The 15412-nt window shown below is 47.8% G+C and overlaps 1 protein-coding gene across 1 annotated transcript in view; it reads right to left on the reverse strand.

The window, feature by feature from the left end:
- Positions 1–10428: 10428 nt before the first annotated feature.
- LRP8 (LDL receptor related protein 8) overlaps positions 10429–15412 on the reverse strand; it is a 242123-nt gene continuing 237139 nt past the window's right edge. The window contains exons 16-19 of the mRNA XM_054384667.1: positions 14651–14881; positions 12744–12812; positions 12358–12530; positions 10429–10467 (exon numbers count right to left, since the gene is read on the reverse strand). Of these exons, the coding sequence (XP_054240642.1) occupies positions 10429–10467; positions 12358–12530; positions 12744–12812; positions 14651–14881 (512 nt within the window). The remainder of the gene's footprint in view (positions 10468–12357; positions 12531–12743; positions 12813–14650; positions 14882–15412) is intronic.

The raw sequence follows: 15412 nt of genomic DNA on the forward strand, positions 1-15412 counted from the left end.
CTGCCTCTTCTCTCTCTCTCTCTCTCCCGCTGCCTCTTCTCTCTCTCTCTCTCTCCCGCTGCCTCCTCTCTCTCTCTCTCTCTCCGCTGCCTCTTCTCTCTCTCTCTCTCTCTCGCTGCCTCTTCTCTCTCTCTCTCTCTCTCGCTGCCTCTCTCTCTCTCTCTCTCTCTCCGCTGCCTCCTCTCTCTCTCTCTCTCTCTCCGCTGCCTCTCTCTCTCTCTCTCTCTCTCCCGCTGCCTCTTCTCTCTCTCTCTCTCTCTCCGCTGCCTCTCTCTCTCTCTCTCTCTCCGCTGCCTCTTCTCTCTCTCTCTCTCTCTCCTCTCTCTCTCTCTCTCTCTCTCTCTCTCTCGCTGCCTCTTCTCTCTCTCTCTCTCTCCGCTGCCTCTTCTCTCTCTCTCTCTCTCGCTGCCTCTCTCTCTCTCTCTCTCTCCGCTGCCTCTTCTCTCTCTCTCTCTCTCTCTCGCTGCCTCTTCTCTCTCTCTCTCTCTCTCGCTGCCTCTTCTCTCTCTCTCTCTCTCTCGCTGCCTCTTCTCTCTCTCTCTCGCGCTGCCTCTTCTCTCTCTCTCTCTCTCTCCGCTGCCTCTTCTCTCTCTCTCTCTCTCCCGCTGCCTCTTCTCTCTCTCTCTCTCTCCGCTGCCTCTCTCTCTCTCTCTCTCTCTCCCGCTGCCTCTTCTCTCTCTCTCTCTCTCTCCGCTGCCTCTTCTCTCTCTCTCTCTCTCCCGCTGCCTCTTCTCTCTCTCTCTCTCTCCCTCCTCTCTCTCTCTCTCTCCTCTCTCTCTCTCTCCCTCTCTCTCTCTCTCTCTCTCTCTCCGCTGCCTCTTCTCTCTCTCTCTCTCTCTCTCGCTGCCTCTTCTCTCTCTCTCTCTCTCTCGCTGCCTCTTCTCTCTCGCTCCCTCTCTCTCGCTCCCTCTCTCTCTCTCGCTCCCTCCTCTCTCTCTCTCGCTCCCTCCTCTCTCTCTCTCTCTCGCTCCCTCTTCTCCCTCTCTCTCTCTCGCTCCCTCTTCTCTCTCTCTCTCTCGCTCCCTCTTCTCTCTCTCTCTCTCTCGCTGCCTCTTCTCTCTCTCTCTCTCTCGCTCCCTCTTCTCTCTCTCTCTCTCTCGCTCCCTCTTCTCTCTCTCTCTCTCTCTCGCTGCCTCTTCTCTCTCTCTCTCTCTCTCCGCTCCTCTTCTCTCTCTCTCTCTCTCTCCGCTCCTCTCTCTCACTCTCTCTCTCTCGCTCCTCTCTCTATCTCTCTCTCTCTCTCGCTGCCTCCTCTCTCTCTCTCTCTCTCTCTCTCGCTCGCTGCCTCTCTCTCTCTCTCTCGCTCCCTCCTCTCTCTCTCTCTCTCTCGCTCCCTCCTCTCTCTCTCTCTCCCTCCTCTCTCTCTCTCTCTCTCTCTCGCTCCCTCCTCTCTCTCTCTCTCTCGCTCCCTCCTCTCTCTCTCGCTCCCTCCTCTCTCTCGCTCCCTCCTCTCTCTCTCTCTCTCTCTCGCTCCCTCTTCACCCTGTACCTGTTTATTGCCTATCAGTCTGTTGCAATTAGTTTCTTTTGTAAATACAATTCCTTGTTTTACTTCCAGATTCTGAGATTTTCTTTCTGGGGCAGATTTAAAACAAAACAAAACAAACCCCAAGTTATTGGGGGGGGCTCTATTCAACCCGTAACATTCTCAAAGGAGAAAATGTTAATCCAAATCATCTGTGGCTCCTGATCCACTCGTCTGCAGGAGCAGCTGCAGGTTACTTCTCTTTGGCCTTGTTCTTGTTATGAAGGTAGAGTGCAAGGAGATGTGAAATAAAAGCTTGGGGTGCTTTGACCCCTCATAGTTATTTGTACTGCAAGCTGTGTGTGTTTTGTGAGGTTTTTGCATTAAATTGACTAACTGAAAGTCTGTTTAGCTGCTTGTCAGCAGGCTCTGCTCCACTGTTTAAACTAAACTGGCTGTATGAGCAGGTACAGAGAGTGATTGAGAACGGTGCTGCATCCAGTGGTGTCCCCCAGAGATCAGTCCTGGACCCAGTTCTGTTCAACATCTTTATCGATGACCTGGGTGAGGGGAGTCAACCCTTAGTAAATCTGTGGATGACACCAAGCTGGGAGGCAGTGTGGATCTCCTGGAGGGTAGGAGGATGCTGCAGAGGGCCCTGGCCAGGCTGGGCCATGGGCTGAGGCCAGTGGGATGAGATTCAACAAGGCCAAGGGCAGGGTCCTGCACTTTGGCCACAACAACTCCATGCAGGCTACAGACTGGAGGTGAGTGGCTGGAGAGCAGCCTGGCAGTGCTGGGTGACAGCAGCTGGACAGGAGCCAGCAGTGTGCCCAGGGGGCACAGAAGGCCAATGGCATCCTGGGCTGGATCAGGAATGGTGTGGCCAGCAGGAGCAGGGATGGAATTCTGCCCTGTGCTCAGCACTGCTGAGGCCTCACCTCCAGCCCTGTGTGCAGCTCTGGGCTCCTCACTTCAGGAAGGATCTTGAGGTGCTGGAGCAGGTCCAGAGGAGAGCAACCAGACTGGGTAGGGGTCTGGAGAGAAAGTCTGATGAGGAGAGCTCTTTCTGCAGGAGAGGCCAAATCCCAAATCCTTTTGCAATTCAGTAGACCTGCCCTGGTGAGACCTTACCTGGAATATTGAGTCCAGCTTTGGGCTCCCCAATTCAAGAGGGATAGGGATCTGCTGGAGAGAGTCCAACAGATGGCTACAAGGATGATGAAGGAACTGGAGCACTGCCTGATGAGGAGAGGCTGAGAGCCCTGGGGCTGTGTAGTGTGGAGAAGACTGAGAGGGGATCTAATAAATGTTTCTAAATATCTGAGGGCTGGTGGTCAGGAGGGAGGGGACAGGCTCTACTCACTTGCACCCTGTGACAGAACAAGGGGCAATGGATATAAACTACAGCACAGGAGATTCCACCTCAACATGAGGAGGAACTTCCTCACTATGAGGGTCATAGAGTACTGGAACAGGCTTCCCAGAGAGGTTGTAGAGGCTCCTTCTCTGGAGACTTTCCATCTGGATGCATTCCTGCGTGACCTGTGCTAGATTCTATGGTCCTGCTCTGGCAGGGGGGGTTGGACTTGGTGATCTCTGGAGGTCCCTTCCAACCCCTAACATCCTGTGAGCCTGTAACATCCTGTGAGCCTGTAACATCCTGTGATACTGTGACTTTAGTGGCAGCCTAGAGATGAAGGCTTTTGGTCAGGTGTTGCCTGAAAGAGGAAATCTCTGAAGGTTTTCCTTCTCCTGTAGATATTAATGACTGAAGGAAGGACGATTTGTGTAATTGTCTGGTGTGGCTCCATATGGAAGCAGAGCTGCCTCTGAGGTCTGTCAGCTGCTTCCTTTGTGGTCGCTGTGCCTGATGAGCCTCACTCACTGCATTTTCTAAGGAACTTTCTATGTTCTGTAGTGAATGATTAAAAATGGGAGAGGTTGCTCATCTCATCAGTAGCACTGTCATGTTGGTTCAGACTGATTCCGTTTACCTCCTTTCCTATCTGGTAGTAGCCAGTAATAGTTAATTAGAGCAGTGGTTATGTCCTGCTACTTTCTCTGCCCCATGAATGTTATATATGGGTGGTGTACATCCTCTCAGCTGTGTCTTTCTGAGTTGAGGCTCTGAAAAATGCAAAATCTTCCTTAATTAACCCTTGTTGACCTTCTCAGGGTGTTTTCTAGCTGCATTATCCTTATTGACCTTCTCAGGGTGTTTTCTGGATGCATTATCCTTGTTGACCTTCTCAGACTGTCTTCTAGCTGCATTAGGCATCCCTTAAGATGGGAAGATCAAGCTTTTAAACGTGGCACACGCTTCAGGCCTTGTTAATAACAATTTCATGTAAATGTCCAATAATTTCATGTCAGTTTTTCAGTACTGCAGGAAGACTAAAAGTCAGCTTAGCATCTGTAAGAAAATTGCTGTCATTAACACATCAAAATAACTTCCCAAATACTGTTTATCCCCTGAGCATCAGGGCAAGGGGCTCTCTGTGTAGCCCTTCCGATGGTCTGGGCCTTGGAAGCAAAATACCTGGATTCAGGGAGTTTTAATGTGTCAGGGCTTGACTTGAGTGAATGTGCTCTTAGAGAAGTCCCAGTCAGGGAATGTATGCATGAGAAGAAATTACCACAGTGGGAACTAAAAGGGAGAAGGGTCATGAGGATGAGCAGAGGACTGGACAGGCTGAGAGAGTTGGGGTTGTTCAGTCTAGAGAAGAGAAGGCTCTGAGGAGACCTTCTTGTGCCCTTCCAGTATCTGAAGGGGGCTACAACAAAGCTGGAGAGGGACTTTTTTTGGGGTGTCAGGGAGTGACAGGACTGGGGGGGAATGGATCCAAGCTAGAGGAGGAGAGATATAGTTTAGATGTTAGGAAGAAATTTTTCCCCATGAGGGGTGGTGAGACACTGGCACAGGTTGCCCAGGGAGGAGGTGGAAGCCTCATCCCTGGAGGTTTTTGCAGCCAGGCTGGATGTGGTTCTGAGCAACCTGATGTAGTGTGAGGTGTCCCTGGCCATGGCAAGGGGGTTGGAACTGGATGAACCTCAAGATCCCTTCCAACCCTGACAATTGTGTGGTTCCTTGGTTGGCAGACTCAGCAGATAGGATCCTGGATAGGGTGATGTGAAATCTCTTTGTTGCTTGGCCTAGAACTGTTGTTCGAACTGCTGCTTTTCCACCTGTCTTTGCAGCCTGTAGGCAAGGACTGAACAACTGAACTGATGTGAGGACAAAAAAACCCCACCCACAAAAGTAGCAGCTGAGCCTTCCCTTTGCTCTAATTCTGCATAAGCCCTCCATGGAACCAGGCTGGGCCCTATCAAGAGTATCAGGGAGCTTTGCTTGTTCTCTCTCCTAACTTCCAGTTCCCTGCTTAGATGGTTGCCTTATCATGACTGACAAGATTACAGTGCTTGCCTTAATAGTGTGAACTAAGCAGGCAGCTGCAGCTAATCCCTTCAGAAAATGTTCTCCCACTGAGGTGCAGAGTGAAATTTGAATGCAGGAAACAATTAGAAAAAGATTATTGTGTTCTCAATCATGTAATTCTCGTTCTGCTGGTGATGCATAGATCTAGAGACACATCTGCATTGCTCACCTCCTGTAAGAGCTCAGTACATGGCCTTCACTAGAGCTTGTTGGCTGCTTCTGGTAGTTGCTACCACTGTTGGCATGAGAAAGGCAAGCTCAATGTCCTGAGGCAGATGGCCTCACTTCTGGGGACATAGTTGTGAAGTAATCTTTTTGTGAAGCTAATTTTTTGTGTTACTGTGCCTGCTGCTGTGGTAGCAGAAGCCACAAGCTCAGCTTTATGTGTAAAGGCTGGGGGGGGCTGTGCTTGTAGCCAGGCAGAACAAGGTGTGCCAGCTCAGTTCAGGTCAAGATCAAGGTGCAACATGTTGGTAACCTATGGGCAGGGCCCCAACTTTTCTAGCGTGGGAGCTCGAGGGGTCAGAACGTTCGCCTAGCTCTTGGGCGCCTTTAGTCTTACCCGCCTGAAGACAAGGTCAACCGAATGAAACCCCCCCACGCCCCCCCTTATAATCTCTAAATTATACAGGGGGGCTTCAGACCTGTATATCAAATATCCTTCTCATAATCGTACCTATTGGCTTCTGCAGAGGTTTTGGCCTTCGTGGCTATTCAGGCTTGTCAGTGATGTCTTAATAACCTTTCTAACCTCCTTCAGTTGTGGCAGTAGGCAGGCGATGGTGGTTGCCCGGTCTCCCACTATTCCTTGTGGCTGGCTCTTCTGGGCATAGGCTTCTGTTCTTGTTGCTTGCTTTCACCCCCAGTTCTCACACTCTCAAAAACCGCTCACAATGCTGGGCCACGTTTTTTGTGTGGGCCCACCAGGTGTTTTGTGGAGCCCACCCCCCACTGGCAGGGGAAGCTGCTGCCAACCTAGTTCTTTGGTTATACTCAGGGAAACAGTGGCGGGGGGGAGGGGGGGCGGGGGCTCGGGAAGGATACTCCCCAGAGGTTTCCCTTTTCTATTCAATCCCCTAGGGCATTCCTTGGAAGGGTTGTGCACCCAATCCCAAAAAAAAAAAAAAAACACACACACACCCAAAAAAAAAAAAAAAAAAAAAAAAATGAAACTGGAAAACCCCACGCTTAAATAACCTCCCTTAATACACCTGTTATATAACCCCCCTGGGCCCCGGTTTAACCGTTACCCTCCCCTCCACCCAACCCCGCCCCCTAGCTTGTTTCCCAGGGCATCCTGGGGCCAGTTTGCCGGGGGGACTCCTGCCAACAGTGCTGCTGTTGGAGTTGTGTGATTAGGGGGCAGCAGGAGCTGCACAGCGAGAAGGAGGAGGCTGTGAGTGTGGGTGGTTTGTTAATTAGTGTTTTGAGCTGGCCACTGGGCACCCAGCATGTTAATGTGCATAATGGGCTGTGGCTTGAATCTAAGAGGTGGTTTATGTATCCTACATCTCAATTCACTCTCTCTGTTGCCATCTTTCTGCCTTTGAACCCTTCCAATGTTGACACTGTGCATTTAGGAGACAACTGAACTTGGCACTACTCTGTAAATGCCTGCACTGAAGCAGTGAAAGTGCTCACAATAGACTGTGGCTGCAGCTCCTTCCTTGAAGGCAAGGATGTGAATGAGGAAGACAGATTTAAGTGTTTCACAAAGTGAATTAGATGGAGAGTAAACTGGGTGTGAGGAAATGGTGCATGACAAGCCTTGCAGAAGGTAGAAAGGTGCCTGAGTTTACATAAACACTGAAGGGGTTTCTAGGTGTCAGTGTGTGGCACAGTGTTGGTGTGAATTATCTCACCCTGCATGCTGCTGTGTGTAAAAGTGAAACAGAATCTTACCTCGCTGCCCCAAGGAGCTTTGTGACTCTTAGGATCTGCTTTCATTTTTTATTTGTGCTGTCCTCTCTGTTTAGGCCTGGAGATATTTTGTGGTGGTGGTGTTGTCAGTTGTCATTTTTTTTTATTTGTTACCATACTACTCTGCTAAATATTTAACTGGAGAAATATTTTAAACTAGCTAACTAACTAATCCACCAATATTTACCAGCACATAAGTCCCTATCACTTTGGTAATAGCGGTTTGTGTCTGGGAAATGTCAGCTGCTTGGCAGCCTTCCTTTAAGGACAAACACTGACAGACAGTTCCTGTCAATAAATACACAGCTTCAGAAGGCTCTGAACAGCCCTGTGACAGGGAAAGATTGGCTTGTCTGCAGTACTTTCATTCCTAACGCTTCTCTTGAGTGTGTCCTGCAGATTACCTGGGGCAGGAAAAGGAGTGGGCATTGAATGCACAGGTTGGTTGTCTTGGTTTCCAAGAGGGGTCACTAGATGTTGGCATTCATGACTGTTTTATTCCCCAGAGGGGTCATTGGGTATTGGCATTCATGGCTGTTTTATTCCCCCGCTGATAACTTTAATTTTGAGTGAAGTCCTGCAGTAGACTTCCACAAACACAGCCCATGGGGACATGCAGCAACGCCTGAAAGGAGAAAAGCCTTGCAAGCATGTGAGTACCTACTCAGGCTTCTCTCTGCACAGGGAGATGCACCTAAGCTCACAGAGGACCCAAACTGTCGTCGTCCCCCCCCCCCCCAAAAAAAAAAAGTCCCTAGTCATCCCTCCTTGTTTCCAAGAGCCTTGTTTGTTATCTCGCACGTTTGTTATCTACAGTAGAAGGGGAAGGGAGCACACTGCAGGTGGTGTCTGACTCACTTGTGGCTCCAGCTAAAGCCATTACTGCACTCCCTGTGCAGTGGATCTCATCTTGGCTTTATTTCCATAGAGGAGATTGTTGGGCTCTTTGTAAAAGAGGAATGTTCAGACTGCCTGTTGTGACTCTACACACAGCAGTGGTTATTTTTTCCAGGATGACAAAAGAGAGCAAATTTGGCTCCAACAAGTTTTCCAGCTTCTGTAGCTGTGCTTTGCCAAAGGCTGGAGGAAGCTGACTGGTTTGCAGGCAGTGGCTGAACTCCACAGGTCACAGCTAGACTACAGCAGGTTTGTTGTATGCAGCATCTACTTGTGAGGCAGAGCTGTGTCACAGTGGGTAGGGACTGGTGTGCCACTGGGAGATTGGTTGCAGTTACATCACTGCTGTAATTGTTCAGCTCAAGGTGCTGCTCTCCATGCTCAGCAGAGCGAGGGAAAGCTCAGCCCCAGCTGTGACACAGCCCCAGGTGTAGGATGGCATTTCAGGCACTAGAGAGTAATGAGTGCAGTAGTCCCAGATAAAAAATTTAATCTTTCTCTAGAAACAGTGCACTGTTGTACAAATGTGTGATTTGGTTTGCAGGCCCTCTCCTCCATGGCAGTACAGCAAGTGTCACACCCAGCACACCCCCATCCCTCCCTGCTCCTTTTGTCCCCAATGGAAAAACTGAAACACAAAAGGCACCAAGCAAGGACTTAGTCTAACAGAACTGCAACATGACAAGACAGAGATCAGAAATGATTACAATGTTAAATAACAACCCTAACAATCCCAACCATTATTGAAAATAATTCATTTCTTACAAAACAAATTTGGTGTTTGAACTTCTCAGTAGTTAGTTAGAAATCTGTAAAGGCTGAAGTCCGCACTGCACATTGCGTCCATTTACAGTGGCCTGGAAAAAAAAAAGGGCAGCCTTTTCTACAGGGTTTGTACAGGTTTGGTCACCTCTGTGTGCTTAAAAAAGTATCAAAACTGTAGAACTCCCAAAGCTATTTACAGTCCTCTGTTAGTTACAGTGATCACATACAGCCTCCTCTTGCTGTTCCTCTTCATGCACACAGTGCATGGGTTTGCAGAAACAGAGCTGCATACCTTAAACAGTAATTCATATAGCTCAGACTTCTCCACTGCTTTAAAATCTAGACCTGGACCGGGAGGATGTTGGGTGTTGATATAATGTCTGTGTATGCTGAGGGTACACGCTGTGGCTGTAATGCAGACCAGGGCTGCCTCTCTTTACTCAGTCAAGAATTGGCTTTTTCAGCTCCCTGGTATCACAAGCTTGAACTGATGGAAGGACAGTGGGAGGCTGGCTTTAGGTTTTGGCAGAGTTCAGGGAGGTGCTAGTCCATTATGCTAGGGAAGTGTACTCACTTCCCCTGGGAATCTTACAGAACGAGTGGGTTTTCTCCAAGGTTCAAGATGGCCCAGCCAAAGACACTGCTAAGCTGTGAATCTTCACCCTCCTTTAGCCTCCTCATCTGGTGCACTATGGTATGGGGGATGGACCAAGCTGCAATGGCAGCATCTGGAAGGGAATCTCTGCATACACTGAATCGAGACACTGCCCCACAGCATCTCCTCCAGTTGAACTTCATCAGTGTGAGCAGGGAAGAGGGTAAGGAGGGAATTAACTTCTCTTACTGTGTTGGTTTTCATGTCCTGAGGAGCCAGCTGAGAGCGCTCACTTCAGGGTATGGAACTCTGTATGGCTCAAATCTTTGTTCCTGCTCATTGTGAGAAGTGCAGGATTCCCAGTGGGGAAAAGCATTGATTTACACTTAGAAACAAACAAACAAACAAAGAACTGAAATCAAATTTGTACCAGGCTGTAAAAAGCAACAACACAACATTTAAAAACTGGGCATTGCAGGAGTTGCTCCTGAACTGCTGCAGGCAGCAGCTCTTCAGTTGCAAGCGCAGCAGATTGATTTTCCTGGATGGACAGGGAAATGCAAAAGCAGCCCTTTAGGAGCCAGCTGGGAAAGCAGCAGCTCTGTGTGTTACAGAAATGCGTCAGCTGTCAGCTGCCTCACCCTACAGCTTGCTCTGACTTTTGTGTCCTTAGATTTCAAGCTTCTCAAGCATCCTGTAAAAACTCAATTACCCCTAATGGTCATAATCATAGGCTAGTAGTTTTAAAATAGATGTATATATCTTTATATATATGTATATATTTATATGCCTATATATCTATCTATCCAGTCTAGATAGATATATAAACAGATAATCTATGCACAGCAAGCCAAACATACCAAAAAAATAAATACTCTCACCCTCTAACTGTATTTACAGAGCAGATCTTATAACCCAGCTTTTGTTAATAAATATTTCTAAACTGCCTGTACAGGATTTGTTTTTTTACTTATGTTGATGGATAGCCACAAAGCATATTCAACATATTTACAAAATATCTATAAATATAGTCTTCAATGAAAGCAAAGCTACCTACCCTTCAGCCTGGCTGGTTATGTACATCGAGTTAGTAGCTCAGCTGTTGCTTACTCACTATCACAAATGGGTAGTGCAACAAGTTAAAACGTGTATAAAAGATTATACATACAAAACTCTCACATCCTTTGGATGTTTGCAGTTCATTATAACTTTGTGGTTACCCTTCTGCAACATAAATAACCATCAAAACAAAACAAAACCAAAACCAAACAGAAAACTGAAGAAGCAGGTTCTGTGAGCCCAAAGTCAGTTTGTTCAGTGTGGTTGTTTGGAGCAGCAGTTTCCTCCTCACGGCAAACCGTCGTCTTCTAAGCTTAATGCCACACGCTGGGAAGGGAGAACAACACAGCTGAGAATCACAGAATTGTTTCAGTTGGAACAGCTCTCTAAGCTCATCAAGTCCAGCTGTCAGCCTAACACCACCTCGGCCGCTAAACCACATCCCACAGTGCCATGGCCACATGTTTCTCAAACACCTTCAGGGATGGTGACTCCACCACCTCCCTGGGCAGCCTGTTCCAATGCCTAACCACTCTTCTAGCAAAGAAATGTTTCCTAATATCCAATCTAAACCTCCCCTGGCATGATTTCAGGCCCTTCTTATCACCTGATACTAGGGAGAAGAGACCAACCCCCACCTCACTACAACCTCCTGGCGCTTCTGGAACTAGGGCTTTACGGGTATTAATTAAACCTCTCACCTGGGCAGCAGGTATGGGCTGTGGTACAAAGATCCCTTTAGTTAAACAAAGCTCCATCCATGGGAAAAACTCTTCCCAACAGTGTGGGCTACAAGCTGAGAGGACCACTGTAGCAAAGTGAGGCTTATAAAAACAAAATGTAATTATTTCAACTGGAATTTGACCTGGACATCCCAGTCCAACATCCATCTTCTGAGCAGCACTCAGGGTACCCAACCACAGGCTGGCAGAGCCACAGGATTTCAATCTTTACCCAACTCTACACCACCACTGTCATTAAAAGCTAACCAGTATCATCCTCCACCTTGAGCTGGCGATAAGTCCTTTATAGAGAAGTTGTGACCAGGGATGCTGCTGTTAACCTGCACCTCTGCTTCAAAGCTCATGGCTGTCCCTCGTGTCCTGGCCACAAATCTATTTTCAGCGCTGACGTTTTCCCCTCAAATGGTGTTGCTCACTCAAGTGTTACTAAAGAGGCTTTGGAAAGTTAATTCCCTTCTGCACTGGGTCAAGTTCCATGTAAGGGACGACACCTTCTCTAATGTGACCTTTAGATAATAGGATGTTACTTATGGGCCTTCCTGCAGGCAGAAACTATACTGCCTGCACTCAGTGCTTTAGCATTCTTGATGCTCTTCACAAAGCACAGGGCAGCTGAAAGTGCCAGTGCTGCATCTCAGCAGAGCTGCTGCCCAGGAGGAGGCTCCTTTGCAGATTCACTACCCTGAGAAAGAAAAGGTTCTCTCACTTCTGTATGCAAGCAGCTGCTATCAAAATGTTTACTTTTTAAAAGCTTAATCTTGCCAAGGCAAATTTCCATCACTTAGAGAAAAACCTCCTTTACTGCTCCTTGTGAGGGACTTTTCTCTTCTTTACCATGTTACATTATAGAGAAAATGCTCCCCCTGCTTTGTAGAGAAGCTCAAGTTATCCTTAAGAGAGTTTAGGCACTTGGTAGCAGTCTAAGCACAAATACAGTAGAATCTAGCAGGGGAAAAGTAATCAGCTGTCAGGTATTGAGCTCCTCAGCTAGCTGGACACTTGCCAGCTGCCAGGTATATTGATTAGGACAGTTGTTCTTCATCTGAACACACAATCATGTTAGGGGCTGGAAGGGAGCTCAAAAGCTCATCCAGTCCAACCCCTTTGCCAGAGCAGGACCACTTAGAGCAGGTCACACAGGAACACATCCTGGCAGGTTTTGAATATCTCCAGAGAGGGAGACTCCACAGCCCTGTTCCAGTGTTCTGTCATCCTCACAGTGAAATAATTTTTTTTTCCTGTTTCCATGAAACTTCCTATGCCTCAAACACAGCATCTGGTTGTACAGACCACTACAGGCTAAGACAACTGCAGGAGCTGCCTGCAAACACAGGCTTCTGCCCACTCAGTGATTACTGAAGAAGCTCTGGGTTTTGTCATTGTATGGCAAATAAACTGTAAGTGGCTGGAGAGAATTCTGTATCTAAACCCTTAATGAAATGAGTCTCCACCAGCAGTGGCCTCAGATACTTACTGCTGGGTAGACATGTCCGATCTGGGCAGTCCGCCCGATGTGGATTTCATCTTCATCTTCCTCCTCTGTTGTCTTCCTGTACACTGGATTGTCAAAATTCATGCTTTTGGTATTCTTCCGTTTCCAGTTCCTCCAGATGAGGTATCCCCCCATGCACAGCAAGCCAATGACCACTGAGGAAAGGGAAAAGAAAGGGCTCTCAGGCAGGCCTGGGTCTGCTGGGATGCTCCCATGCAGATCTCTATATGCTTAAAGAATTTTCTCAGAGCCAGGCTGCCTTTCCCCAACAGCAGTTCCTGCACTCTTTCCCACCCCTGGCATTCAAAGGAGTGTATTTACAGTGGTATTTTGCTGTGATCTCTGAAGGTTAAATCAAAGCAGCTTACCCACAGGGATGACAATTCCAATCACAGCTGCTGTCACAGTTGAATCAAAGCCTTGGTCATTATTTGCATCTGCAATCACAGAAGAAGTTCTGATCACTCATTGGCTGGTTTGAAAGCCAAGGCTAAAGGATGATTTATGTCAGTAACCCATTGGAAGGCTTTTGCAATTGAAGAGTTTACAAAAGCTTTTGTAATAAAATGTCCATGGAGAAGATAAAAAGCATCTGGCCACAAGAGATTAGCAAAGCTGAGCTGTTTCTTCCCAGGAACAATGAACAGCCTGGCCAGGAGGTGCTGCTGCCCTCACAGGATTGCAAGCACGCTCCAGGAGAGCATGGCCAGGGAGGGCAAGTGCTCAGCACAGTGTGCCAGAGAGAAGCACTAACCAGAAGTGCTTGAGCTTTGAGCACAACAAAAGAGGCTGGTTTGCAAAACCGGGACATTCACTGAAACTCCATGCATGGATGTGGGGAAACCACTCTTCAAAATCCACACTACAATGCTTCCTAGTACTGACACAATTAATGATTCATTGAGCTGCCAGACAAAGAACTGAGTTCAAAGCCTTCTGCACAGCTTTGCTTTCCCTTTTTTCTTTATTTACAGCTAAGGAGTTAGTCAACACATCTACCACTCACTGCTGCAGTCTGCCTCAGCACCCAAAACTTGGTACTGTGCTTGGGAGAGAAAGAAATTAACAAAGGAAAAATAATAATAAATATAAATCTATAGACCTTTCAAGTTAGATACTTAAAAATGTTTGCTTCAAGCTCTTGTAATAGGGGATCAGCACAGAAAAGTTATTCTTGCTAAGGTATCAGGAATTGAGAGAGGCACTGACTGAAGTCTGCCTTTTGATACACCAATTGATAGACCTTAAAGGGCAAATTATCCCTTCAAAACCTCTGGTAGGTTCCTCTATTATATAACTGTTTACTTAATAGTGAGCCAGGCTAGCTCAAATGTGGACAATTAAGGCACTTGGCTTCCATGGCTTGTTAAAAAGTTAATTACTGCATTTGAAAGAGACCAGTTGCAAAAGAAACTTCCAATACATGAATTTTAGCAATGGGCTCCTGTGCTGCTGGAGCAGCACCAAGCTGCCTTGCTGCTCCTATAGACACGCCCCAGGCAGTGGAGGCTTACCTTGGCTCTCCAGGTGCAATGCAAACTGCCTGCTCTGCTCAGTGCAAGGCTCAGAGACAGGAGCAGCATTGTGCTGTTCTGAAAGCAATCTAGAGCTGTCTGAGCTCTCCAAGGAGTCCTGATGAGTGAAGCTGTCTCTCTGGACTAGGATTTGTTAATTTTTTTTTGGAGGGGAAAGCAGCTCAGCTTTTCTGCTTTGCCTTGGCAGCAGTGCCCAGAGGGATTACCTGTTAGCACGGAGATGGGAGGTTGGTATTTCATTACTCACTTGTTACATGGGGTGAACTGGAGGAGAGCCTGGTAGGGGTCTCCACTGGGATACTGTTCTGCTATGTAATGCAAAGAGTCCTCTGTCATGGCCACAGCAACACAGAGAACACAGCCACACAAACAGATGCTGCTTATCTTCAGCTGTAGTGATTGCAAATGTCCAGCAGTGCTAAAGCTGGACAGGAGGCAGTTTTCCCCCACACCTTGTGCTAGATCACATGAATCATTAAACAACTGAAATAGGTGATGTGCCTGTAGAATGATCCACACAGCACTGGAACTGGGATGAACTAACACTGGGCACAAGTTCCTTAACATCCTGAGTGACTTGAGTCACATCAGCCAGCACAGCACAGACCCCTGCAGAAAGAGCACCTGGTGTCTCCCACTCTGCAGCAGGATGTGCCTGCCTCTGACCTGTCTGTCACTTGGATGTCCAGGGAGGCCTCCCACCAGTGATATAGAGGAACAGGGGAATCTCGTTCTCTTACAGTGCTGGGATAAATTGGTGTTTCCGGTGGTCATCTCAGAGTCTATCAGGATGGATGTCGTGGATGGTAAATGAAAGCCTGGGGTGGTGATGGTAGCTTCTGACACAGCTCTGGGGATGGTGGGGGTGGTGTTACTGGCACTGCCAAGGACAGTTGCGATGGTCGTGGTACCGGTGCTGTGTGGTGCTGCAGTTGTAGGAACCAGGACAGGAGGGGATGTGGTTGGAAGATCTGAAAAGCAAGAGCAGCATTGACATTTGGTTAAAGTAAGGGCCCAGAGCAAATCATGGGGGAGGATCGTTACATTCACTGAGCAGAAGCAGCAACCAAATGCAGTTTTATTAACCAGCAGTCAAACTATCCATAGGTCTCTGCCTGAAGCTCCATCTTAATGGCAATAAAGCACTCTGTATGGAGGGCAGGTTAGAAGTTCAAACTCTTCTGGGTTTTTCAGTACCTAAGAATATGCTGAATTGGTACCAGGAGCTATGAGCATGTGACACAGCTATGCTGAAGGACTTGTTTCTTCAGGACACTGGCAGCATATGGCTTCTCCAGGTCCAGTATTGGTAGAGCACTGCTGTGGCAAATTTCAATGATTTATCAACCATTCGCACCTTTAGTGCTGGACCTTATCCCTTTTTCCCCTCTCCTGCTGTGGTTTTTTCTGGTTATGCTTTCAAAGAGAAGCAAGCTTGACATGCAGGACACCACAGTGCTGCTTCAGGAGGCAGCAAGGAGCAGAATGCAAACACCTGGTGT

The sequence above is a fragment of the Indicator indicator genome, chromosome 10, assembly GCF_027791375.1.
Source record: "Indicator indicator isolate 239-I01 chromosome 10, UM_Iind_1.1, whole genome shotgun sequence".
In the NCBI taxonomy this organism is placed as follows: domain Eukaryota; kingdom Metazoa; phylum Chordata; class Aves; order Piciformes; family Indicatoridae; genus Indicator; species Indicator indicator.